The sequence below is a fragment of the Dromiciops gliroides genome, chromosome 5 (assembly GCF_019393635.1).
Source record: "Dromiciops gliroides isolate mDroGli1 chromosome 5, mDroGli1.pri, whole genome shotgun sequence".
Classification (NCBI taxonomy): domain Eukaryota; kingdom Metazoa; phylum Chordata; class Mammalia; order Microbiotheria; family Microbiotheriidae; genus Dromiciops; species Dromiciops gliroides.
The window spans coordinates 71,799,512-71,827,284 of NC_057865.1; the positions used below are offsets into that span (position 1 = coordinate 71,799,512).

The following is a 27,773-nucleotide window of genomic DNA, read 5'->3' on the forward strand; positions in this document are numbered from 1 at the left end:
TATTGTGAGATAGGCCCTCTCTCAATAAACCTATTTTCTACAGCTTGGAGACTTTGTTTTTCTTTCCTCTGTCAGACTTAGAAATTTTTTTGATAAAAGGGAAAAACATGGTGACCTTTCTTCTCTGTCATTTCCATTCTTAAATCCTTAGTGCCTAGTAAAATACCTGGCAAAGACCAGGTACATAATAAGCATTTCTCTATTCAAAGTTCAAAGAGTGATTTAATGGCAAAGAAAGAACTACAATAGAACAAACCAAGGATTTCTAAGTACAAGGCCAATGTAAGTCAATGACCTAGGTCCACACTTAGATCAGGGGTTCTTAACCATTTTTTGTGACACAGACCCTTTTGGCAGACTAGTGAAGCTATGGACCTCTTCTAAGAAAATGTAAATGCATAAAATAAAAAAAAATTAGGATTGTAATCCTAAAGTTGCCATTTCACTAATTTAGACAGAATAAATGAGGAATCTACAATTCTTGATCCACCACTCTGATAACTAACTTATCCATTACTACCTTGATCTGTGCCCAAAAAGGTGATGGCAGTAATACCTGAGTCATAAATCAGGTTTGATGAATCTATCCCATGGCCTATCATATCTAGCACTTCCCAGACATGATTGTCAGTCCACCACAGCCATATTTTTTGCCATCTGCTCTGCCCACTGTACACTTTTCCTAGGTGATCAGACATTGACATCTGATGGACTACTGGACTTCCAGAGACCCTGCACTCCCATATATATGTTGCTTCCCTATATTAGAATCTAAGCTCTTTTTTTTTAATTTTTTTTTTTTTTAGTGAGGCAATTGGGGTTAAGTGACTTGCCCAGGGTCACACAGCTAGTAAGTGTTAAGTGTCTGAGGCTGGATTTGAACTCAGGTACTCCTGACTCCAAGGCCAGTGCTCTATCCACTGCGCCACCTAGCTGCCCCAATCTAAGCTCTTTTAAGGAAAGGATTTTATTTATTCATTCATTCATTCATTCATTCATTTATTTACATTTGTAGCTCAGGCTCTTCACATAGCTCTTTGGACAAGTATAGTAAGTATTTAACAAGGCCTTTTTCATTCATAGGTGATTGAAGAAAAAGGTGGAATCCAGCAATGACAAGTGAGTTATATTTTGGCTTACAGTAACATAAATTTAATAGAAGTATATTTAATTTCTTGGTTGGGGTGAGTGAAGGCAAGAAAGTACATTTATTTTAAACATTCAGAAAAAAAAAAGTTCTCCCATGGGTATGCTTTAAAAATTCATAAGGTTTCAGGGGCAAAAAATAGCACTTGTAGGACAGAAACTAGGCAGAGTAGAATCAGGAGACCAGAACAAGGAAAAGGATGCAAAACCTTACATGGTGTACATTTAGAGAAATCACTGAAGGGCCAAAATGCCAAACTGTTAATACAATTACAGACTGATAATAGTTCTCCAAGGAACAGGATACCTGCCCTTAAAGGAGCTCCACAATTCAAATTAAGGGTGGAAGCTGGCACTGCTCTATCAATAAAACTAAAGTCAATTGAACTGTGCAGAAAACTTGCAAGGTTGAGGATCTCAGGGACTGTGTTTGATAGCCAGAAGTGTGTGTGTGTGTGTGTGTGTGTGTGTGTGTGTGTGTGTTTCTGGGTGACCAATATACATTAGTGAATGTCTATTTTAAGGTAGGAAAACATTGCCTCCAAAGGAGATAGAAAAGAAGGGACAGACCTGGGCAGAAGAAGGTGCCAGACCCACAAAAGGATGAAAGGTGTGAAAGAAATTCACCATTTTCTCTTAATCTACCGTGAAACACTACATCACAAATATATCCAAATAGTCATTGAATACTGGAAAAGTACATGCCCTCTTCACAGACCTTTAGATTGACTAACTATATAGTGAAGTTTTTTGAGGAAAACAATTGGGGGAGGGGGCAGGTCAGGGCAATGGGGATTAAGTGACTTGCCCAGGGTCACACAGCTAGTAAGTGTCAAATATCTGAGGTCATATTTGAACCCAGGTCCTCCTGAATCCAGGGCCGGTGCTTTAACCACTGCACCACCTAGCTGCCCCCAACAATTTTTTTCATTAAGAATTCATCCAACTTCCCACCCCACTCCCACATTTATGTGGTCACATATGGCACAAGATCTCTAATCAAACATTAAAATTATGGCAAAATTCAGAATAATGACAATCCAGTTAAATTATCTCTGGCCACTTTTTTTTTTTACACAAGGCTGTCACTTCAACAAACCTTTCAATAGTGATAAGATTATCTTTCAAATGCTGCTCTCATGTTAATGACATTCTCATACATTAGACATATCTGAAGTTAAAGAACTAAAAGGGCAAATTGATGGCTATTAACAGAGATATAAAGGAAGCTCTAATTTTACTGTTTATTATGTCTCTGAAAACACCTCCTGCTCTACAATATGTCATGAATATTGCAGTTTAAAAAAAAACCCATGGCTTTCTGCTATACTGTAAATATTTTATACTAAATTTAACTATACATAACCTACCATAGATGCAGATTTTCAAATTATTGCAGCTACATTGTAAAATTTAACAAGACCTCTTTGAGCTAAATTGACAATAATTCTCTAACTCCTTTGCCACAGAGGAGTCAGCAATTCTAGTTTAATTAAATACAAAATGTATTAAATTTATTTTTTAGGGGTTTTTTTTTTTGGTCAGGACCTACAATTTCATCATAAACTCCCCTACCAATGTGGGTGGACAACATACCAATAAATTATAACCTTGTAGAGTTACCTGTGACACTGAGATGTCAAGAAGCATTAACCTCAGGTCTTCCCTACTCCAAGCCTGACTCTATCCATTAGGCTACATTGCCTCACAGGAGATATAGAGATTTTTAAAAAAGAAATCACCTGAAAATACATCACTGAAGATGAATAGAATAGATCTTCGTAAGTTAAGTTCAACACATTCAAGGAAAATAGGAGTCAATCTTAAAAAAGCAAAACAAACGAACCAAAAAAACCCAAGGCCCAGAATAGAGGTAAAATTTGTCACAAAAGGGGTGCTAAAGAATCATATGTATTCTTTTTATCCTGTTATCAACTTACAAGTCTCCATGCCTTCATCATCTTCTTCAGCAGCAGGTTTATCATAGGATTTGTCAATTGCTGCTCTGAAGCTCTCATTGCAGCCTCGTCCTCGGATTATCCGTGGGCGAGGACGATGGAAAGGAATGTCACCATTCAAAGTCACCTCAGCGACTGCTGTCTGAAGACTCTCTAATGAGCTGGATTTTTTCAAGCCTAACGAAGGTCCTACATCTCTGCTGGGAGAACCTTAGTGGTTTAAAAAAAAAAAAGTTAATTAGAATTAGTGCCAAGAATTGCATGCTTGATTATTCCTCTGGATTCTACAGGGATACACTTAACAGCATTTCTTTGTTCTTTGTTGGCTAGGATAATGAAAGAGCTTTTCCATTTATGAAAAGTTTTACTACAGTTTGCTTACCTAACTAGTTTTGCTGCCAGAAATTTTGTTATTTGCATTTTTCCATTTATAAAAAGGTCTCCTTTTCAAATATTAAAAAACAAATTTCATTGTTATATGTTAAATTTCTGTTATGGTTGACAATGACATGGAGAAAGATGGAAATGAAAACAAGACAACCTTGACTAACTTTTAAAACAAATTATTTGCCACATTCATAAAGTAATGTCAACTTTTTAGAAAAGAGAAATGTATATCTTTCTTTTTTTTTTTTTTGGTGAGGCAATTGGGATTAAGTGACTTGCCTAGGGTCACACAGCTAGTAAGTGTTAAGTGTCTGAGGCCGGATTTGAACTCAGGTCCTCCTGACTCCAGGGCCGGTGCTCTATCCACTGTGCCACCTACCTGCCCCAATGTATATTTTTATTGACAGTTTTTATTTTAACATCACCCAAATTTCATTACAGAAGATAGGTGAAAAGTCACATCTTCTAAATATTTTAGATATCTGGTCCAGGGAGCATCTAAGTAATCTCAATGGACCATAATAACCAAGAAGTGCAGTTAAAAGGCAGATCCTAATTAGAGATAGCAGGAAAGCAAAAGAGCTAGATTAATCCGTTAACTTTTACACTTTACTTCAACCTTCGGGGCAGATAAAAAGGATTTGCAGAAAAAGTTAAATATTCATATTAATATGATTCACCAAGTAGTCTTCTCATTATAGAAAAGATATACAACCCAAGAGAAGCAAACAATACTCAAGGGATTCCATCTCCCTTTTAAAAGTAGAGCGGGGTTGACCAGGGAATCCATATTATACAAAGGATTACAGTGGAGAGTAGAATCTCTTATAACAATTGGTATGGGTTATAGAGAGGAAACTCTTAAAAGAAATCACTATTTCAGAAGTGTCAAGGACAGAGACTTAAAACTATATGCATATTTGAAGCTACCAGGCCCAGAATAACAGCTCTTTGAAAGAAGACAAAAGAGACAGTAGAGATGAGTAACAGTAATTACAAGGAAAGACTCAATGGAATGGAAGTCGAAATATTTAGAAATTAAAATTCTAGTTCTCTTCAGGGGTCGGGAAAGGTCAAACATAACACCAGTTTAAGTCTTTGGAAGGATATTAAAACTGATCAGAACTAGATGACAGAAGTTCATTCATCCTCATTTGAGCCAGTATTTGAATCTTGGGCCAATTTGCACTGCAAATCACAGTGATACACACTCTGTACTGTCCCCTGGATGAGCCAGTTTAAATAATCAATCTCTTACTTCAAATGTTATAAGCTCAGTACATGTAGGAGAAATGAAATGTTCTAACCCTGCATGGGTTCAGCAGACCATATGTTGATCAATAATTAAGGAGTAACTTTGTCATGTCGTTATCAAGAAGATAGATAACTATGACATGGGGCTTCAAGGTATGAGAGTAAAAGGCCAGGGAAATCACATTGGACAGTGAAAGTTAAATTCTCACTCTGACACTTGGCTTTACAAAATGTCAAATCACTTATTTTACTTGCTTTCCCTAATTTACAAGAGGGGAGTGTAGTTCAAGTTAGAATATATAGCAAAGATACTGATCATATCAATCAAAAAAGTGAATCTAATGAAAAAGTAATATCCTCTGAATTCTGGTGTGGGGGAAAAAGCTGATTTACCAATCTCACTTTATGGGATTATTAGTATGTGCATATGCATATACATGTATAGATATGTATTACATAAACATGTATTCATTTTAAGGCCAGATTTCATATACATGATATCCCAAAAGTCAGTGCAATTTTTATCTTGAATAACTTAAGAGTTTGATACCTTTAATAATTTAATAACTGCCCTAAGAATTTTTGATACACCCTATAAATTATTTTTCACTGAATGTTCAATCTTACAATTTCCCCCCACAACTGCTAATAAGAGAGAATTTAATGAATATTCACAAACCATAAGAAAGGAAGGAAAGTTTAGTTTTGCGCCAAAACATTACCAAAAGGGAGCAAAAGTCAAGAATCAATGAAAGGAAGTGGTTTATCGTTGCTGGGCATGGATATTTAACTTCTAAATCTCTAAATAAAATGTGCCTTTCTATTTTTTCATTGCTGTAAGGCAATTGACAGTTTGCAAAGAATAATGATCAAGGAGGAATATTATGCCTATTTAAGATAAAAAAGAAGTCTTGAAAATGCCAATAAGAATCACTCTGGGAAAATTATTCATATCTGTCTACTTCCCTAAGGAAAACCTGGCTTGGAAGTGACAATATTCCCCGAGATGTATAAAACAAACAGTTTGTTATTGAAATCTGGGTGGCCATAAACACGAATGTGGGAGAGGTTGTATGTGAGAAAGTATCATTATGTAAGCAGTACACCCTTCATTAATACCTGGCCCTTCAGGGCAGACATAGGAACAACTGCTTCCCATCTTAACTGGAATATGGAAAAAACAGGTGTAAGGATTACAGCTACCTAGAAGCACTGGCTGCTCTCGCAGGTGGTAAAGGATCTCCCTCCCTAGACGTATGGGAACTAAAACAAGACAAACACATCCTGGGCACTGAAGAAGAGATTGCTTAGACGACTTCTGAAATTCCTTCTTTGGGACTATATGATTTCTATTCTGATGGGATCTTTGTTGTTGTTGTTTTCAGTGACCACGTCATAATGGTATGTATGGTTGTTTTAAGGTTATTCCTCATTTGAAACAGAATGCAAATGTCTTGTAAAATAAGAATATGAATACCAAAGCTCCATTTGTTACTAGAAAAAAAAATTTAATCACTAGCTATATTAAGCAATGTATATCCACAACTTAGAAGCACACTACATCCTAAATTCAACTGAAAATGTTTTTTATAATATAAAATTCTGGCTAAATTGATTTAACTTCATAAATGTATAATTAAAACCAATTAGTTCTAAAGCATCCCATTGATTCATTCTTACAAGATACTTTAGTTCTTTAAGAATATTATATAATTTATTTTTAAGAATGAAATTGTCAAGATCCCAAATATATCCCCCATATGACTTCCCTTTCAAGAACTAAATAAAATTTCCCACAAAAAAAGAAGGCATACGACACCAAAACCCAATATAGATGCAGAAAAATTACACATAGGGCTTTTCCTTAATTCTGATGCTATTTTTCTGCAAACAAACAAACAAACAAACAAAAAACCCTTATGGAAGAAGTCTTGCATGTGTCTAAGCCTTAATGAGGGGCACAGAAAAACATGGCATCCAACTATGATTACCAATTGTCACTAAGACAAATGAACCACACTAAATTGCCACAGAATATACCACTGACCTTTGAACTGAACTGTAAAATCGTGACAATCTGACAGCTCAAGTGAAGTAAAAGAGAAAAATAATTGAATATCTGTTCATGGTCTACTAATAGGAAAAGGCCTATTTTAAATAGTTGCTTATGCACACAGACTCAAAGGCACCCAAAGATTGCCCAGATTAATTTGTTTGAATCATATAAAATTTCTTATAGTATATTTCATAACTGAATTCAGTAGGTCATCATGTACAACATATAAGAACTGTCTTTTTTTAAATCTAGAATTAAGAACATTACCAAAAACAAGTGTTTCAATTAAATTATAAATCTGGCCTCACCAGGAAAGCAACCAATTGCTTACATATTGAAACCTGGCAATCATTATGCAAAAATTATTATGATAAATTGTCCCTTCCTTTTTCTCAGTTGCAGTGTAGTTATTCACTTTATTTCACCCAGGTAGTATGGTTCTCAAGGTCATGCCCTGGATGACTCAATGTGGTTGTCATGAACATTAGGATAGGCAGAAAATACATCTTGAAAATAAAAACTCAGACTGCTATACATCATTTATTGCAAATATGGATGTCTACTACACAGATCTGAATTATCAAATTATGTTTGTCCATAGTGCTGCTTCAGAAATAAGCCAATAGGTCATTTGAAATTCATGTCTAATAAGTTGGTAACTCATTAGCCAAGACTGAGAGCAAGAGGGAATTGACTTACATAAACATTAATCTTATAATTCACTGGAAATAATTTTTATGTAATCTATCACTCACTCTATAAAAGATTATAACCCAGAAGCATTTCTGTAATAAATTTTAAATGTGTATATGAGATAGCAAATTTGGGAGCATGCGAAAAACTAGTTACTGCAGGTTGAAGGGGTGAATCACACTTAATTAGTGCTAAGTAATATAACCTCATTGTATGTATCGGATCTAGAAGAATTAAAATGGCAGTCCAGAGCACCAAAGCAAACTTACATGAATACATCTTAAAGGTTCAATTGTGTGAAACACATTACAATAATTACTTATGAAAAAAAAATCCTCTGGATATTCATTTCTGTAAGACTATAAGTTGAATCAGCCATCTTGCATACTGTACCAAATAATCCATTTCAATAAGTCCTATTGTTTCAGTGAAATGATTTATGTAGTACATGAAAGAAAAATCCAGTATAGTAATGTTTTTAATACAATTACAAAAAGTTACACATGTATGTTTGATATGCCCTAACCCCTTTTAGGTCGACCTTGAGTTAATACTTCTTTGGACTGAGTTATTTCATTTTTTGTGTCAGTAATGAAAAGAACACTTGACAATCTATTCATTGTGGATTTTCTAACAAGGAAAGATCACTTAAAAAACCATTTATGTCGAACTTCACTTAGATAATGTTCAATGAAATAGTAATCATTCAAAAAAAATGTAGCTTTATCAAGAACTAGCTGAAGTATTCAGGATCCCAATATTTAGAACGTACTGCTAAGTAGTGATCCTATGTGTGTGTATATTAGGTTTTAGACATATTATTAGATAATCATTTTAAGCATGCTATCTTGCATCATCTTTCCTAACAGTGATGTCTCTTTTTTCTATATAATTTCATCACTCAATGTAAAAACAGCCATGCAAGCATTGGAATAGGCATGTTTTCGTGCAGTTTGATTGGCAGTTTTATAATTGTGGTAAGTATCTTGGACCAAGGTTTCTATGGCAACAGTCTTACTGTCCATTCTTACCTGTTTTCTGGTCATCCACAGTATTGAGTTTAGTCTCGTCAGCTACTGTTAAAAGGTAAATGTATAATGGTTAGCCCGGTTAGCACCCACATCCACATGCTTCAACCATTCCAACGGTCTCAGTTAGGTGGCATGTCTTAGGTCACATTTCATGCAATTATATAACATCAAGCAAATAACCTTAAATCCAAAAAGCAGCTCACCAAACAACTTGTTAGTCATTTCACATCACAGGCACATGTGTTATTTACATGTTAGCATATCATAATTAGCCAAGGCAAGTCATCGCCAGATTTTACTTTTGGTATGCATGTGATGAATTAATGCTTTTAGTTTTGAAGTGTATACAGCCACCGAAGAACAGCATCCACAAGATACAGCTGATTAACAAAGGCTTTTTCAATCACCCAATGAGTATATAAAGATAGATTATTCCACTCTTTTTTTGAGGGTTTCGATTTTGAAGAGATGCTATCTGATTGATAAGTGATTGAACAATTATGGAATTTTTTCCTCTTCTCAGTTGCTTGAAAAGAATTCTCCCAGTTCTACTCTCTCAAGCCATCACTTTATCTGTAGTTACATCCCTTGATTACTGATAATCAGTACAAGAATTTCTATAAAAGTAAACTTAAAGAGTAGCAATGAGAAGAAGATATAATAAAGTAACCAATTTCTAGACATGGATTGAGATAATGATTTCTCTCCAAACCCTTTTTTCTCTTAACTTTTAAGCCTCACTTCCCCTGCCTCCAACTATATCATCCAACAACAAACTGTTTTTTTTAAACAGTTGAATCGCCGTTGAGTTAATTCGAAATTCATTTCCCCACAGAAATACATGAATGTAGCATGAATGCACATGTGTTTGTTTCTTTTCCATAAGCAAACATATATACATTAGCATATTGCCTGTTATGTAAATATGCCACTTGTGAGTAATATGGTTATCATAAACTCACAGAAATACAAATTTGTGCCAAATCATCACATCTCGTATGCCTTCCCTCTCCCAAAGTAAATAGACACATACATGTGCTTGGCACAAGACTTTTTATCTTGATAGCATCTAAACCACATTCAGATAGAGATTCATGGAGATTGTACTCACTACCTAAATCCATGCTTTTTGATTTTCGTGTTTTAACGAAATCCAATTGACTGGCATCTGAAAATTGTTTTGTGCGTTTTTCTGACATACTCTGGCGTCCAAATCCTTCTCGTTGAAAAGCAAGAACTGGATCAACATCTGGACTCAAAGAACTGGAGGAGCAAACAAATATAAAAAAAAAAAATGGTTCTTAAGAATATGTCCCATATAAATTAAATCCATGTCTATTAGTTGAAACAAGCTTACTTCAAATTAAACACTTAAGTTTTTAATAATGTTTGGCATCATGCTGGAGGCAGAGAGAAAAATTGGGGGAATGATATGTGGTTTCATTGACCAAAGGAAATTCAAGTTCCCAAAAAATGTAAATGCATGCCCTGCCTTTTTTTTTTTTTTGATGAGACAATGAGGGTTAAGTGACTTGCCCAGGGTCACACAGCTAGTAAGTGTCAAGTGTCTTCGGCTGGATTTGAACTCAGGTCCTCCTGAATCCTTGGCTGGTGCTTTCTCCTCTGTGCCACCTAGCTGCCCCTGACTTTTTGTTTTTTGGATTCTAGAAACTTGACTAGGGTACTTGCCCAGAGTGTGTGTGTCTGTGTGTGTGTCTGTCTGTCTCTCTCTCTCTCTCTCTCTCTCTCTTACACACACACACACCCACACCAAGTTTTCTTGGCTCCAATGGTGGCTCTCCATCTACTACACTAAAGTGTAGGCACTCAGAGCAGCTCTCTTCCTGCTGTCCCTTTTCATTTCCCTCTCACTATGATTAGGTCCTACTTCTTGGTAACCCACGCAGCTAGTGCCTTCCACCTATGCTGTATGTTTCTTATACAGACCTAGTTATTTATATTTTGCCTCCCCCATTATAAAATGAAATCTTTGAGGTGGACAAAATGGCTGTCACATTCTATGTGGCTGATACCTAGTAATCACTTACTATGACTTAAGATCGATGGGTCAATGCTTATTGACTGATTGAAACTCATCTCTGACCTATCCTAACAGGATTTAAAATACAAGCTAAGGGGGCAGCTAGATAGCACAGTGGATAAAGCACCGGCCCTGGATTCAGGAGTACCTGAGTTCAAATCTGGCCTCAGACACTTGACACTTAATAGCTGTGTGACCCTGGGCAAGTCACTTAACCCCCATTGCCCCACAAAAAAACCCAAACAAACAAACAAATAAAATACAAGCCAAGCTCTATTATCTAATACACAAAGATGGAGGGGGGAAACCTCCCCAAATTACCAAAATGTGGAACCAAGAACAATTACCAAATAATTATCCCTACAAAACTAAAACTAGAGAAGCTTCTACTGAGCCTCTTATCTTATATTGGGTGGTTTGTTTGTTTTTTCCCTTAAAGGGGTAGTTTATATTGATCAGTGAAAATTTCTTAATGAGGGTATACTATTCCTCTTCAAAAAAAAAAAATAAACAAATAACATTCTAGATCCAGTACTCTCTATAGGACATTCATTCTAAATATGTTTCCAGGAATAGAAAGGCCTGTCCCTGGGCTGGCCACTTTTTCCTCCTCTTCTCAATTCTAGCAACTGAGGCATATTTGTAAGACAAAATAAAATTCAAATATAATTTTTAAAAAATTATTGGGGGGGAGGGGCAATGAGTGTTAAGTGACTTGCCCAGGGTCACACAACTAGTAAGTGTCAAGTGTCTGAGGCCAGATGAGTCCTCCTTAATCCAGGGCCAGTGCTTTATCTACTGTGCCACCTAGCTATCCCTGAAATACAATTTATGGCTATGAAACAATATGAGGCTCTGTATCTGGCTTTTATAATGATTGCTTTCCCATGTCTGGAGCAGTTTCTCTTCTCACCAGCTTTTCCTGAACCCTGTCCACTACCACCCCCCCAGCTTTATTTGAGGCTCTCAATTTGATTGCTTCCTTCAAATCTTTCCTGACTTGCCTGTTTTATAGTACACCCCTCCAATCGAAAACACGGTAAATGGTATGTGTGCACGTATAGTCTATATTTACTCATGTGTGAACATGTAAGTAGGCAATCAATCAGATCCTCCTAGATCTAGAACTGGAAAGTATCTCAGGGGTCATCTACTCCAAACTTCTGATTGTACAGAAGAGGAAACTGAGGACCAAGGAAGTTAAGGGACCTGCTCACAGTCAAACTAGGTAGTGCCAGGCATGGAATTTGAACCCGGGTTCGCTGACTCCAGAACCAGAGCTTTCTCCCCTGTACCATGGTAAGGAATTTAATTTGCCAGCAGAGCTTCATCATTTTTCAGCCTCTGACTATTTTATCTCATGCCCACAAATGGCCCCTTGACCTTTATTGAACAATTGAAATTCCATGTCAAATTCAGAAATATCTATTAAAAGCCTACTGTGTGCACTAAGGATGCGACAAAGCCTAAAGAAAACGTGATCCTTCATGGAATTTAAGCCACAAACACACCATAATATGATAGGTGCCATGTGAGGACCCAGAGGAAGACAGTTCTTAATTAAGAGGAAGACAGGAGAGTAGTAAGAGGAAGACAGAAGATAGAGAGAGATGCAACAGAGGAAGGGGGAGAGAAGAGATTCTAGGAATAATGAAAAAATGTGAAGAAAGGCCAGTAGGGAGGAAAGCATATTGCATTCTCCTTTAGGGGACTGACACTAGTCCAGTTGGGCCAGAGCACAGTAGAGGGGTAATGCAAGATAAGACTGAAGAGTGAGAATGGTGTGCAAATAAATGCCACATGATACCACTTGAACCAGATCCTATAGGGAATGAGTAGCCTCTGAAGATTTTTTTTTAAGCAATTAGAATTAAGTGACTTGCCCAGGGTCACACAGCTAGTAAATGTTAAGTATCTGAGGCCGGATTTGAACTCGGGTCCTCCTGAATCCAGGGCCGGTGCTCTATCCACTGCGCCACGTAGCTGCCCTTCCTCTGAAGATTTTTAAACAGAGTGACATGATCAGATTCATTGGCCTTTCTTAGAAATTCCATTTTATAGAACACTACTTTATTCCTTTTTTAAAACTTAAATTTCAGGGCAGCTAGGTAGTGCAGTGGATAGAGCACTGGCCCTGGATTCAGGAGGACTTGAGTACAAATCAGGCCTAAGACACTTACTAGCTGTGTGACCCCGGGCAAGTCATTTAACCCCAATTGCCTCAAAACAAAAGAAAATTAAAATTAAAATTAAAATTAAATTTAGGGGGTGGCTAGGTGGCGCAGTGGATAAAGCACCGGCCCTGGATTCAGGAGTACCTGAGTTCAAATCCGGCCTCAGACACTTGACACTTACTAGCTGTGTGACCCTGGGCAAGTCACTTAACCCCCATTGCCCCGCAAAAAAAAAAAAAAAGTAAATCAGGGGGCAGCTAGGTGGTGCAGTGGATAAAGTCCTGGATTCAGGAGTCCCTGAGTTCAAATCTGGCCTCAGACACTTGACACTTACTAGCTGTGTGACCCTGGGCAAGTCACTTAACTCCCATTGCCCGCCAAAAAAAAAAAAAAGTAAATCAGACATTTGACTGAAAAGACATAAATAAATGACTGCCTTCAGGGCATCTGAGCATCAGGGGGGGTGGAATTACTAGATATCTTAAATTCCTAAAAACAATACATATACAAGCATCAAGTCTCAAAATGTGCTTAGGACACTAGAGTTCCCTTTGGTGCCAGATGTTCCAAGGTTACAGAATAAGTCTTGGGTTGAACAAGGTTGTCACCCAGGAATGATAGACAACCCATAAACCAACTATTTTCAAAAGCAAACTCTGAGTAGGATGTTGCTGATGACGGTAACTAGTACAAATATAGAACATCTTTGTTCATTTTGCTGAGTTTGTCCACCTCAGCCTTTTTTCTCTGAACTGTGTAAAACTTGAAAATACCTAAAAGGGAGTAAAAGATAACTGTTGATGTAAGAGTCAAGCTCGAAAAATTAGTGACTTGTTTGTGTAAATTTAAATTATTTTTATTTCCTTGGAAATTATGTTGTCACTAAGATAAGAGACACCTGTTATGCTATCATTTTTATCAGCAACATTATTGTTAATGTGCTATAAATTAATTAATGGATTGAGAAAAGCATACTTTGCTCATCAGTAAGCTAAAACTTTTAATTGGACATATCCATTTGACATAGCCAGCCATCTATAATTTGCAAATGAATTGCAGAAATACTCAGTTTAAAAAAATCAAATCGGCTTAGATGTGTTACTAAAAATAACTAAAAAGTGAAGGCCTTTAAACTGCATCATCATTACTGGGCTCCTATCAATATAACCCATTAAATTAATGTATGCAGTGGGCAATATATCAACATGCTTAACAAGTAAGACTGCTAAAACAACAATGGACTCTTTAAAGAATGTAACCGTATTTTGACCCTCGATGTTATTAAAATTCCAGTTATTAATCCTGTCTTATTGCCCTTTTGTTTTCATAACATTTTCATCAAGGATTAGAGAGATATTGTCAGGCTGGAAAAGCTTACATTTTTTGCTGTGATTCAGAACAGCTGCCATTATTGTTTGGATAACCCTTCGTCCATATTCTTAACGTTACCCTATGCTCCTTCTAGCAAAAATCACACAAGGCGCCTCCATTTTCCAAGACACTCTCCCTCCATTAGCAGCAGGAAATGAATGCAACAATCTATTCCTGAGAATTATTTATTTATTTTTTCCAGACACTACATCAGAGGCACTACAGTAAGCTGTTCCTATGGCTAACACTCTACGGAAAGATCTCAATAATTCCATGTAAAGGTGGAGATTGCAATATTCTGCCCCCCAAGATGAATACTGGGAATGCTTAAGCCCTGTAATTATTGCTGTTGCTTTTGTTTTCTGAAAGACACATAAACTGCACCAGCAAATGTAACAGCATTTGCAGATTTCAAATGCATTTTATTTTGTACAGTGGCTTTTCCCACTATGGGCAACTGAAAAATTCATTCAGAGATAAGCTATTATCATCCAGTCTTGAGTGTGGTTTGATTTGAAAATTCTCATATTTTCTCCTGTAGAACTTCACTTGTGTTTTCCCCCCCATTTCTTAAAGCTACAGATGGAGTTCTTAAAGACCCAAATAACAGGAAAAACCAGTCCAAGAACAGCTGCAGCATTAACAGAGAACAAGTATTAGGAGACAAATGCACTTTTAAAGCTCATGAAAATAATGTTCAGGACCAGTAACATCAATTCCTTAGACATCAAGTTTGGATTATTAACAAATACAAAGAAGAGGGGGTGAGAGATGAAGGAGAAAGGAAGTAGGAGAGGCAGAGGAAAGGGAAAGAAAGGGAGAGTTAGAGAGAGAAGGCTCTTTTATAATAGAAAATGACAGATTGGGACAAATAACTACCACCATTTAAACGGGATTTTGCTGATGCACTCCTAAAAGACCCTAGAGACAGGGCAATGAGAAAATTCTACTATAATACTTCATACTGTTGGTGTTAATTATCACTACAACCTAAGGAGGGAGGTCCCTCGAAGGGACCTTTTATTTTGCTTATTGATGTATATAATTACTAAACTTGCAAATTAGTGTACAATTCCACATTCAAACACTACCTATCTGCTCAATAACATCAAATACTTTTTTCTTTTCACAGACAAAAGAAAACATGTTAATAAAACACTGCCCAAAGAATCAATGGATTTGGCATAAATAATAAACATGAATAGTAGAACCAAGTCAACCTACAAAGGAAATCCTAGCAAGAAAACCTGTTTTCCATAGCTTAAGAATCAGGAATATTAATTTATCCATAATGTCTTCATACCTTTATTCAAAAGATCTTGAGATTCAGGCGTGGGGGGAAGCTTATGTGGCTAAATTACATTTCAAAATGCTTAATGAAATTAGCAAAGCTGTGTATGACAGTACTTACCAGCCATTGGCAAACCATGAAAACAAACGAATTTTCCCCTTAAATTGTTAAGAATACCCACTGAAAGGCTAATAAAAATCAATAAGTTTACATAAAAAGTTTCTTTTATTAAAAGGGTGATAATTAAGGGTGTGAAAATAGTGAAGGCTGAATACTGCTTTTAAAAAAAATTCTGTGATTAAAATATGCACTGTGATCAACCATTTAAAAAGTACAAGAAAATGTAATTGCAATTAGCCATTGTTTTCAAGCCTGGAACTGTGATCTTACCAGTCTGCTGAATCACTAATTGTGGCTTTAGCCCATGCTCCGGCATCTGTTATTGCAAATCCCACATCATCATGGGAGCTAGAGGATGATTGGTCCGAAAGATGAGGAGGGAGTACTGGCAGTCTGTCATCTTCTATGATAACAGTGTCATCTTGGGGCATGTTCACTGTTGGAGACAGCTGGTATTTACCTGAACAATGAAAAAAGAAGGGGTGATAAAGTATAAAGTATAGAGGCCATAATATCATACTATATAGATATCATAAGGTGGTTTTCTTTAAAAAAAAAAAGTTTTAAGTGTCAAAATTGCCATGGATCTAATCAGCCTGATAGAACACAAAATTTTAAATATGGTTAAATCTTCATATACATTTTGTAGATGAAAAAAAAAAAGCAGCCACCATTGGATACACAAGAAAACACATTCTTCTCATCATAGAGTAAAAGAATGATTTTATTCATCAAGTCTAATGATTTGTAGCTAAAGAATGCACCAAAAATATTTTGCAAATACCGCTTCAGGTCCTAAAATTTAGGAGATGGGGAAGTAATCATTAAATGGTAGTTGTGGGATACATAAATTCTTGAAAATCCACACATATATTAGGAATCTTTTCTTTAATAGGAATTTAAATGAAAGAAAAAAGGAATTTAGCTACAAGGGACATCACTAAATTACAGTTTTAAAACCATTAATCTGTCGACTCATTTTACATATTTCTCTTTTTAAAATGCAGAATGAGAAAAGCTAATAATAGATGAAGGTTTGGTTGACCCCTCCCCCAAAATTGCCATGTGACCTTTGGCTCTGCCTCTATAGTCAATAGTCATATAACCTCAATCTTCAGTTTCTTCCTCTGAAAAATGGGACTGTTCAGTAAGGTCACTTCCTTGTATAGTCTCATGTTCTCCCATCTGTACTCATACATATTAGGTTGTGAATTTTGCCTGGAACTTGGGGAAGTCTGAGTGGGAGTCATATGAGATGGGCGCATCATTAGCTTTACTTTGTGCCTCTTCCAGCTTAAAATAACATTGCTTTACTAATGTGGCAACAACAAATTCAATATCATGAAGAATCCCTTGCAGAAACTTGTTTATTAGAAATTATTTATGTGTTATTTAAACTTAAAGCAGGGAATAGGGAGCTGAGTTTTCTTCCCCCACCTCCACCCCCAATCACTAACACTTGGACTCCTTACATCATTTTACAACTTCACGCAACTGAAACACCTCAGTTTCCTAAACTACCCATATCAAAATGGTCCCTCCCACCTTGGAGAAAAGGGAGAGGCAGTATTAAGGAAGTGTTAGGCTAAAAGCAATATAAGGTCAAAGTTTAAGGTGAAGATCCCACCTTTAGAGGCTAAACAATTTAAATGTTCAGTTCCAAGACTACAGGAATCACTTTAGGCAACAGACTCCACGTATATTTTGAAATCAAGTATGTAGGAGAAGGAAAAGAAAAGTTAAGTAGAAAATGTAAACTATGGGGCATCTTCAATTTGCAGAATAATAAGAAAAAACCTGGTAAAGTGACTATGTTCACTGTTAGAAATATATTCTCCTAGTGATTCATTGGAAAAATTGGATTCCTTACAGCAGTAGGCATCTACAAAGAATAATTATATGATGTTAGAGATTCATTATAAGAAGAAACATTTAAGATTACATATGGCTTCATGGATCTTTTCGTAGAACATTCCATGTGAACCTAAGAGTTAACAGTCTAGTAGGTTTTATGTTTGGAAATGAGTACATTAATAGTCTAAACATTAACCTTTCCATCAAAGAAATTATAGCTGAGTAAAGAATGGCCTGTTAACACAAATGACAGGCATTCTGACAGTGATGAGTTGTTTGCCAAGAAGCACCCTATTCTTGGAATAATTTTCACTTTTTAAACAAAAAGTTATGCCTTGAGAAGGAGAACTAGAATATTGTCCTTAAATTTACTCAAATTATTTTTAACTAATTGGCATTTGGGCTCACAGTACAAGGGCAAGATAAGAAAAAGAAAGACTAGTTGATTGAAACACAAGAACTAGAAATGGGGATTTGTGATACTGATATCTGACATTTATACAGCATTTTGATTTGTACAAAACAGTTGACACAGGCAGCACTGAATCTGGAGTCAGGAGGACCTGAGTTCAAATCCAGCCTTATACTTACTGGCTCACTTACTAGCTGTGTGACACCAAGCAAGTCACAACTTCTGTATGCTTTAGTACCGCCCCCCCATCTGTAAATTGGGAATAATAATAATATTATAATGGGTACTAGTATTATACAACAGAGTGGTTGTGAGAATGAAATTAGGGGCAGCTGGGTGGCACAGTGGATAGAGCACTGGCCCTGGAGTCAGGAGGACCTGAGTTCAAATCCAGCCTCAGACACTTAACATTTACTAGCTGTGTGACCCTGGGCAAGTCACTTTATCCCAATTGCCTCACTGCCCGCCCCCCAAAAGAGAATGAAATCAGATAACATTTATAAAACCCTTTGTAAACCTTAAGGCATTATATAAATGCTAGATATTGTCATTGTTGATAATGTAAGAAGCTAGAATTTTAGCCCTATACAATAATAATAAGTGTGGGATTTGAGTCTCAAAATAATGCTAGGCTAGTTTTAAATCTAATCCTAATTGTATAGAAAAACTATTTTTTAGAAAGTTAGTTTCTATCATTTTAAAAATGTGCATTCATATAAATTTACAGTTCTGAAAGGATTTGCTTTGTAAAGTACTAGGTAAGCATAGAATTTTTTTAAATGGTGATTCTGTCCCTGACTGAAATGAGCAGATTAGTTAGTCCCAGTTCCCAAATAATCTATGTATTTTATAAGGAACTTTTTTTCCCTTGAAAAGATGTGTAACAATTCAGATTGCTCTTGTCTTTCATCTAACATGTCTGAACAATAACCTCTGAGTGGCATTACAAATCTACTTTTCTGGGCACAGAGTGTTAGAGCAGTTTAAAGTACAAGCAAAACCTAAAGTACAAAGATCTGATCTAATTAAAACCGAGATATCTTTTTACATCATATTCATGTATTCACCAAACATTTATTAAGCTCCAACTGTCTTCAATGCATTGTGGGAGATGAGTTTACTGTTGCCGGCATGTGAGTTCATTTGTGTTAAATGAAAAGAACATGAAGAACAAGCCATGAGCATAAGCAGCTAGGGATGATTAAATAAATGGCTTTTTAGGGGTACCAAATTTTATTGATAAACAAGGGAAGAACACTTCACAATGAATTTTTCCAGGAAAATTATAGATGAGCTCAGAAAATCATTAGCCTTTAACCCCTTAACTTGTTTTCTTTTGGAAGAATAAAAGTTCACGTTCATACAGCTCCAACTCTGACACGTATAGAAAATGTGACTCTGGGCTAGTCACTGAGTCTCAATTGATCCCTGGAAGGCCACATAATGAATTAGAAAATGAAATTTCAGCATTTTCCATGTTGTACTGCATTTTTATTTATTTGTAAAAACATTTCCTACTTTAAATTGGCTTGGGCCACACTAGGCTACGGACTTGATGCCTGTATTTGAAGCAACTCTTAAAGACTGAGTTTCAAGAAGGTGCTAACCTGCCTGCATTGGCATTGGAGTTTCTCACTTTGGTGTTCTATGTACCAATGAAATAAAAAAATATAGTACCAATCCATTAGTCCACTATGCTGAAAGATTTATAGAAATCTTCCTCACAGCAAACTTATGAGATGGATAGCCTAAGTATCACTATCCATATTTTATGAGTGAGGAAACTCAGATTCAGAGTTAAGTTACTTGTTAGTGATCAAAAAGCTAGGAAATGTTAGGACCAGGGTATTGAGCTCCGTTCTTCTGACTCCAAGATAAGTGCTATTGTCAGCATGCAATAAAAAGTGTTCCATGTTGGCTTGTGTTATATATTTTTATTCAGGCTAATTATTCATCGGGACCCAACCTCCATTTAAACAAATGTTAATTAAGAAACATTTCGAACTGGGGGATGGGGGGTGGATACACAGTCCCTGGTCCTCCGTTCTGAACATAAGTACAAGGGTCAGTGGAATTAAGAATAGTAACACAAAGAAACAAACGTTAACATCTCTCAAACTCTGAAATACAAAACGACTTGAATCCTTAAAAGTTTTGTGCCAGGGCCTCTGCTGATAAGTAGGCAAATGGATCATCTATAACACCGATGATAGACTAAAGGCAGATTTTCCTCACAGTAGCATCCATCCTCTTATCATTAGTTCTGCTCCATCATTTATATGATACCACTTCACATATTTGAAGAAGCAAACATATTCCCAATACTTCTCCAAAGAAAACAATTTTTTCAATCAATCCCTTACATAGCATGTAATTTGTATATATGGTGGGTATATTATAAATTCGTGTTATCCAACCTCGACTGGGCCTTCATTGCAGGAAGGCCGTCATTTTATTGCTCCTTAATTGATTCTGACTTGTCTTTAAAGTAAGTTGCCTCTTATTTTACTGAGAAAACTGAGGCCATTGGATGTGAGCACTTCCTATCCTCTTTAGCTGAAAACCCTTTGACATCAGCTTGTACTTTTTACTTCTTTCTCTCCTAGTTTCTGACAAAGAGCTGGCCCTTCTTACCAAGGCCATCCCCTTTACATGGGCACTCGATCCCATTTCCTCCCATCTTCTCCATTATACTACATTCCTCCTGCTTCCTCTCAAGTCTTCAACCTCTCCCTGATAAAAAGATTCCTTGTTCACTGGTTTCAAACATGATCAAGTTTCACTTACCCTTAAAAACAAACAAACACCACCACAAAAACCTTTACTGCAAGGTTTCACTCAAATTATTATTCTATACTTCTTGTTTTCTCAATAAAGCTCTGTGAATAATCATCTACATTTGTTGTCTCTGCTTCCTCTACTCTCACTCACTCCTGAACTCTTTTACAACCTGCATTCTTACTTCAAAACTCAACAGTATATACTCTCTGCAAAACCACCAATGATCTTTGAATTGCCAAATCTGATGGGCTTTACTCAGTCTTAATCATTCTCAACTTATCTACTGACTATCCTCTGACACAGCTGAACATCCTGTTCTCTCAATTAATATCTTATTTCTGAGCATTAGTGATACTAATGGTTCACTCTGGACCTGGCTGATCACTATAGTTCTCAATTACCTTTGCTGGTTCATTATCCACATGATGGTCCACAATTGTGAGCGTTCCACAAGGTTCTAGTTCTACCCAGAGATTCTTTTTTTTTTTTTTTTTGCAGGGCAATGGGGGTTAAGTGACTTGCCCAGGTCACACAGCTAGTAAGTGTCAAGTGTCTGAGGCCGGATTTGAACTCAGGAACTCCTGAATCCGGGGCTGGTGCTTTATCCACTGTGCCACCTGGCTGCCCCCTATCCAGAGATTCTTAACATTTTGTTTTATGCGATTGCCTCTTTTGGAAATATGGGTAAGCCTGTTGAGTGAAATCTCAAAATAATGGCTTTTAAATACATAAAATAAAATGCATCATATTAAAGAGAAATCAATTATAAAGAAACAGTTTATCCCATCTATCTAGCTAATCTATCTATCTATCCATTTATCTTATCTATCCATTTATCCATCCATTCACCCATCTATCTACCTACCTTGCTAAAAAGTTTGAAGAATCTAGGTGACCTTGTTTCCTGCCCTCTTTAGAAAACCTCATTAAAATCAGATCTGATGGGTTAAATTCTCATCTCCAGGCAGATGACTCAATATATCCCATAATTGTTCATTTGAATTTTGGTACCATATCAACAAGGACCTATCGGACATTTCTTCAATGTCTTTAAGACATCAAAAACAGAACTCATTATCTTACAGCTAGTAAGTGTCAAGTGTTTGAGGCCACATTTGAACTCAGGTCCTCCTGACTCCAGGGCTGGTGCTCTATCCCCTGCACCACTTAGCTGCCCCAAAACGTCCCGATTTCTGTAAAAGTCCCTACCACCTTTCCAGTTTCCCAGTTTTGTAATCAACCTTATCTTGGATTCTAACCCTTATTTATTCCATCTATCTGATCAGATCTCTCCATTTTGACCATCACAATATCTCTTGCATCTAACCTTTTCCTTCCCCGAACATAATCACCATGTCAGGTCAAGCTCTGATCATCTCTCACTCATATTATTGTACCAGTCTCCTACTTTTGGTCACTGCCTCGAGTCACTCAGTCTCCCTCTCTCCCTCCATTCCACTTCACCCTCCAGGATGCTGGCAAATTAATTTCCTCTATGGGGACATTTAACTATATGATTTCTTTTCTCAGACAAAGCCAGTGGCTTCCTTTTGCCTCCAGAATCAAATATAAACTGCTTTATTTCTGCCCTATCTAATATGGACCCAACCTATCATTTGAGCTTCAATGAAAATCACTTTGTGATGTAATCGAAATGTCATTCTTTCTATTCTTCACACACAGGTCGGTCCATCTCCCATCTCTATGCCATTCCCCCCCTCTCCCCCACCTTGGAATACTCTCCCTCATTAATTGTGACTCAAGGGGTCCCTCTCTTCCTTTGAGATGCAACACAAGGACCATCTTCTGCATGTAGCCTTTCCTGATCCTTCCAAATTATGTCATACTTAACTACTTTGTCTATACTTATAATTATTCCCTTTATATTTCTGTCATATGTAAAAGTACATAAATGTACAAATGTCCATGCAAACTTTTTTCTCCTTCACAAATATAATTGTTGAGAGTAGAGATTGTTTGCATCTTTGTATTTGTGTCTTTTCTGCCTTACACATAATAATGACTTTATATTTGTTTATTGATTAATGTAATATTTTCAAGTGTACTAATCGTCCTGGTTTACCTTACTGTTGAAAGAGAATTTTTTTCCCTCTGTACTTCTTTAAAACATATTTAGGCAAATGGAAGAGCTAGCACAACATGTAATACAATGAAAAATAAATGCAGTTCAGTTTAAATTATGGGAAAATATGAATTCATAGAGCACTTTTTTAAAACTAAATTTTGCTGTCAAAATGAAATCTACCAACAGTTGCCTTAGGAGCTTTTTAAATGATGGATAATGTCTCACAAAATCATTAATCATCACAAACCCCATAGATTTTAAGATTGTGATTTATCAATTTCATTTGGAATACAAGTGAAACAGAGAATTGCAAAATTATGTTCTCCTAAATGTTTATTCACTGAAAATAATTTACATAGAAAACAATATTGTACAAAATGAAAGAAGCTGAACTAAAAATTTAACAGTATCTTTTAAGTTGTCTTTGATTTTTAATCACACTCAAAAAGCAAACCAAGAACATTAATCTCCTTTTATATTTCCATTATTTACCATATGAAAATATGTTGAAGAAAATTACTTTTCAAATTCACCAAGATTGTATAAATGCAGTTACTAACAAATTGAGCTACTAAATTGAACATTACAAATTATTTTTGTGTCAAACAGAGTCATTTTTGAAATAAATAAGTTACCCAAATCCTAGGGTCCTATAACTTACAACACCTTGGAAAATGTGTTAATTTGCATAAACTGATCTAATCATCCAAAATTTGATTTATGGTTTATGCAATTATTGCATTTTTTGCTTATTACTGCTTGTGTACATATAAAAAAAACCCCAAACTGGTTTTTCATTTCTTGTTTTTCAGGCCAACAACTCAGTTTACATTTGTATCTATTTCAGAAGAGATCAACACTATGTCAGCTATGATTAACCTTAAGAGGGATGAATAGAGCTACTTATTTCTCCAACATTTAGGATATGATTGTAATTCTAATTATGACTTCCCTTGAGAAAACTTGTGGAAATAAGTCCTAATTCAAATTCAAATATAGGCTGAGGTCCTGTATTTGAATTCTGATTTTGCTACTTATTCTGTGCTCAACCTGAGATAATGAGAGCCTCCCTGGCTCTGAGCATCATCATCTATAAAGTAAAAGATTATATTGTGTGACCTCTAAAGTCCATTCTAGCTCTAAATGCTAGATAGTCCTTTGGTTAGGATACTAAACAATAATTAACAAAGCTACAGAAGTGGCTCTAAAAATATATACAAGTCTTGGGGCGGCTAGGTGGCGCAGTGGATAAAGCACCGGCCCTGGATTCAGGAGTACCTGAGTTCAAATCCGGCCTCAGTCACTTAACCCCCATTGCCCCTCAAAAACAAAAACAAAAATATATACAAGTCTTATGGAATCATAAAACAGGAAAAGATCATAAAGATCTACTTTTCCATCCAGACATTTTATTTTTTTGGTGAGGCAATTGGGGTTAAGTGACTTGCCCAAGGTCACACAGCTAGTAAGTGTTAAGTGTCTGAGGACAGATTTGAACTCAGGTCCTCCTGAATCCAGGGCCAGTATTCTATCCACTGCGCCACCTAACTGCCCCCGGACATTTTTTAAAAAAGAAATTTACTAAACAAGTGCAGCCTTGTCTTCCTAGGACGCATTGGCATTGAGAAGCATTATTAATAAATAAGATTTGCCTTGGGAATTAACAAATTTCTTCTCAATCTAAATTACAAGGGACCTTGGGTAAGTCAATTAACTCCTCTGTTCCTTAGCTATGAATTGAAATTGTAGGGTTAATAGATCTCTAAGGCCACTTCCAGTTCCATAACTCTATATTCTGTTCTCCAGGTCTTTCCCCAGTTGCATATTTGTATACGTATACATTGTGAGAAACCATTTGTTCTTGGAGACAGATTCTTCTTTTGATTGAGAAATTTTAGATTATTTTCTTTTTTTTCTTTCTTTCTTTTTTTTTTTTGGTGAGGCGATGGGGGTTAAGTGACTTGCCCAGGGTCACACAGCTAGTAAGTGTCAAATGTCTGAGGCCGGAGTTGAACGCAGGTACTCCTGAATCCAGGGCCGGTGCTTTATCCACTGCACCACCTAGCTGCCCCTAGATTATTTTCAAATGATAGGCCACGAACAGTGCTCAATGAGAAAATTTTCCCAATCCTTCTTGAATTGATGAAACTCTCAATTTAGGCAACTGGCTTTTCAATGTAATAAAATTATCAGCACCACTGGACAACTATAGGAAACTGTTCTACAAAGAGCAGGACAGAAACATCATCTAAGTAAGATTTAGCTGCTGAATAGTTTCCAAGAGTTCCATTCAATCCACAAGTATTTATTAAGTGCTTGGTATGGGTCAGGAACTATGCTAGGCACTTGGGATATAATGCAATGAATGAAGCAACTCTTTTTTGGAAGCAAAAAGCCCCACAGGTTCTTAGGGGGACAGCATATTTTAATTTTCTATTCAGACATTGGCTTTTTTTTAGCTTCAACAGCTTTCACGGTTTGTATGCCTGTTTCAGTATTATATTAATAGCTAAGGTATTACTCTACTGTATGTTTCCCATTTGAATGGCAATGGTATCTTAAGGCATCTGACACTAGGATAGATATGGACTAGAGACAGAAAGAACTCCAAGTTTACAGTGAAAAGGTAATAACAAATAAGTAAATAAAAATGTAAAAGCAAAGTATACATGGAATCTCCAACATCGAATGTAACTCACTTCTAAAACCTAGCCTAAAAAGAAAAACCAAAATCTCTAAATGCCAGTTTTATTTAACATTAAAACATAAATATTTCTTTAACCTAGGAGAAAAAAATGGGACATTGTACTGTCAACAAATTTTAAAGAAATAAAAGGAAACATATTATATCACACAGCACAACAATAGCTGGGAGGACTTATTGCCATAGAAAATATCTGAATTTTGAGAAGTTCATTACAAACATTAAGGTTCAAGGGTAGGAACATAAAACAAAATTTAAAAAGGACTGATGAAGCCACAACTAATGAAGCCTGGGCAACAAACAGCCCATGAGGAAAAGGAAGGAATCCCCAACCCCCTATATACAGCATTGCAAAATGCCACTAGATGAATAAATTGGGTTTTATTTTTCGCCTTCCTCTGAAGCATCAGGGATTGGAAGCAGGATGCAGGTTACCGGAACTGATGGGCCAATGGCCTGATCCAGTATGGCAAATCCTATGTTCCTATAATAAAGGGGAAATTACAGTATATCACTTTGTATACACAGACACACAGACATTCTCTCTCTCTCTCTCTCTCTTTCTTTCAGGGGCTGATCTTCCTTCAAAAGAAAATGGTTTTAACATGGATAATGTTCATTCACATCAATATCAAGCCAGTATAACAATTCCAATAACAGTGAAAGGACAGAAAACTATTATAATTTTTAAAACCTCATTGCAGGGCATCATTTCAAAGGGCAAAAAAAAATGTTTTATCAAGCAACAACAGAGAAACAGAAAGAAATTTTATTTCCTACAAGATAAGAAAATGGGGATTTGGGAGCTTCTGACGCTAAAAAGATTCCTAAGGGAAAGCCATACCAAATCGTAGTATAATTATTTGTGTCCGTGTCTTATCTCCCTTGTTAGAATGTAAGCTCCTAGAGAGCAGGGACTAAAATGTATTTGTTTCCATATCTCCCCAAGAGGGCCTTTGGTAGGCACTGAATAAAAAGTCTGTGGAATAAATGAAATTCATTCCTGTTTTCACCAAATTCCATCAAGAAACCTTGAATTCTATATGCATGAACTAAAACACAGTTGACTTTAGAGGCTGTTCTTTAGATTAGAGTTCGCAAAACATTCCAGCAATAAAATTGGTTTATATCAGGTACTGTTCTAATCAAACAGCTTCTTGTGTTTTAAATCTGAAAACCCTCACAAGCTAATCCCACGATGAGCAACTCAGTAAATCCAACCACTCCGATGGCAAGGCAAGTCTTTATTAACTGGATCTGTTAGTGAGAAACTGAATTGCTGCCGAGCAAGTGCTAATAACCTCATCACCCACTGGGGGCCATACAGACAGTATGGTGCTGAATCCAAACAAAGAGGATGCAGAAAATTAGTTGTAAGATTTGAAAACTAGTGTCATGAAAGAAGAAAAATACAAATACAACCGAAATAGAGAAACATCCTGTTAAGCACAAACCTGATGACAATTAATATTAAACTACATTCTCCGACCCTCCCCCTTTGGGTAAAGCTTAAATATTCCCCAACACAACTTGTCAATCCTTCCTGGCACTGTCCGCTGAATTTTTATTTTTAACAATGCTTCTTTAGCCATTCCAAACAGACTAAGAACATTTCAGTTGCTGGAAAATATTTTTAAATTATCCCATTGTTTTCCCTCACCTGGTTGGGGATTTAAAACTCACTTAACAAAATCAATTTATTGATTTACTTTCTTCACATTAGCTTTTCTTAAATGCTTACAGGGAACCTCTTATCTTTCAATCAAAGTTAGAAAGGGGGGGCATTACTTAAAAAACAGTCACTACTACTTCCCTGTTACACATGTGTCTTATGAGTTTTATGCTAATAAACCTTTAGGGAACAAAAACAAAGATGAAGGGACAAAACTAAATTGGAATAAATAAGACTTTGATATGACTCACCCATTATCCTACTGAGTGCGGCATTTCTTGTGGGAGATTCATCAAGACTCTCAATCCCACTGTAGAGGGAGTGAGAAATTCTTCTTTCTCTGTCATCCAGCACTGTTTCAATAGGCAGTTCTGGCCCAGAGGGGCTCCCAGGTGACTTTGCCTATGTAGAAAGAGAATCAGAATTAAAGATCCATATATCAGCATTCTGGCCCAGGAGAACCTCAATAACTTGCTCAAGGCTTGTACATGGCTAGTTACTAAAATTTGTCATTCTGAACCACCATAATTTGTGATGATAGCCCTGCTTAACTAGCTCTGTGCCACTTATCATCAGTTTCATGAAGTCCTGTCAGATTTCAGCCCTTGTGTGTGTGTGTATATGTATATATGTATATGTATATGTATATATATATATATATATATACACACACACACACACATACTTAAGTTTGTATTTAAATGTATATTAAAGATCATTGTCATGTTGTATTGCAGTTTTT

General features: G+C 36.3%; 1 protein-coding gene across 14 annotated transcripts in view; it reads right to left on the bottom strand.

Moving 5' to 3' along the window:
• Nucleotides 1-27,773, bottom strand: part of PARD3 (par-3 family cell polarity regulator) — a 741,470-nt gene that overhangs the window by 242,936 nt on the left and 470,761 nt on the right. For 7 of the 14 annotated variants that reach the window (XM_043965630.1, XM_043965627.1, XM_043965629.1 and 4 more), the window contains 5 exons: nt 27,283-27,433; nt 15,793-15,982; nt 9,637-9,788; nt 8,526-8,570; nt 3,087-3,314 (listed from right to left, as the gene is read on the bottom strand). In XM_043965630.1, the coding sequence (XP_043821565.1) occupies nt 3,087-3,314; nt 8,526-8,570; nt 9,637-9,788; nt 15,793-15,982; nt 27,283-27,433 (766 nt within the window). The remainder of the gene's footprint in view (nt 1-3,086; nt 3,315-8,525; nt 8,571-9,636; nt 9,789-15,792; nt 15,983-27,282; nt 27,434-27,773) is intronic. The other 7 variants (XM_043965636.1, XM_043965632.1, XM_043965628.1 and 4 more) reach the window with 2 other exon arrangements.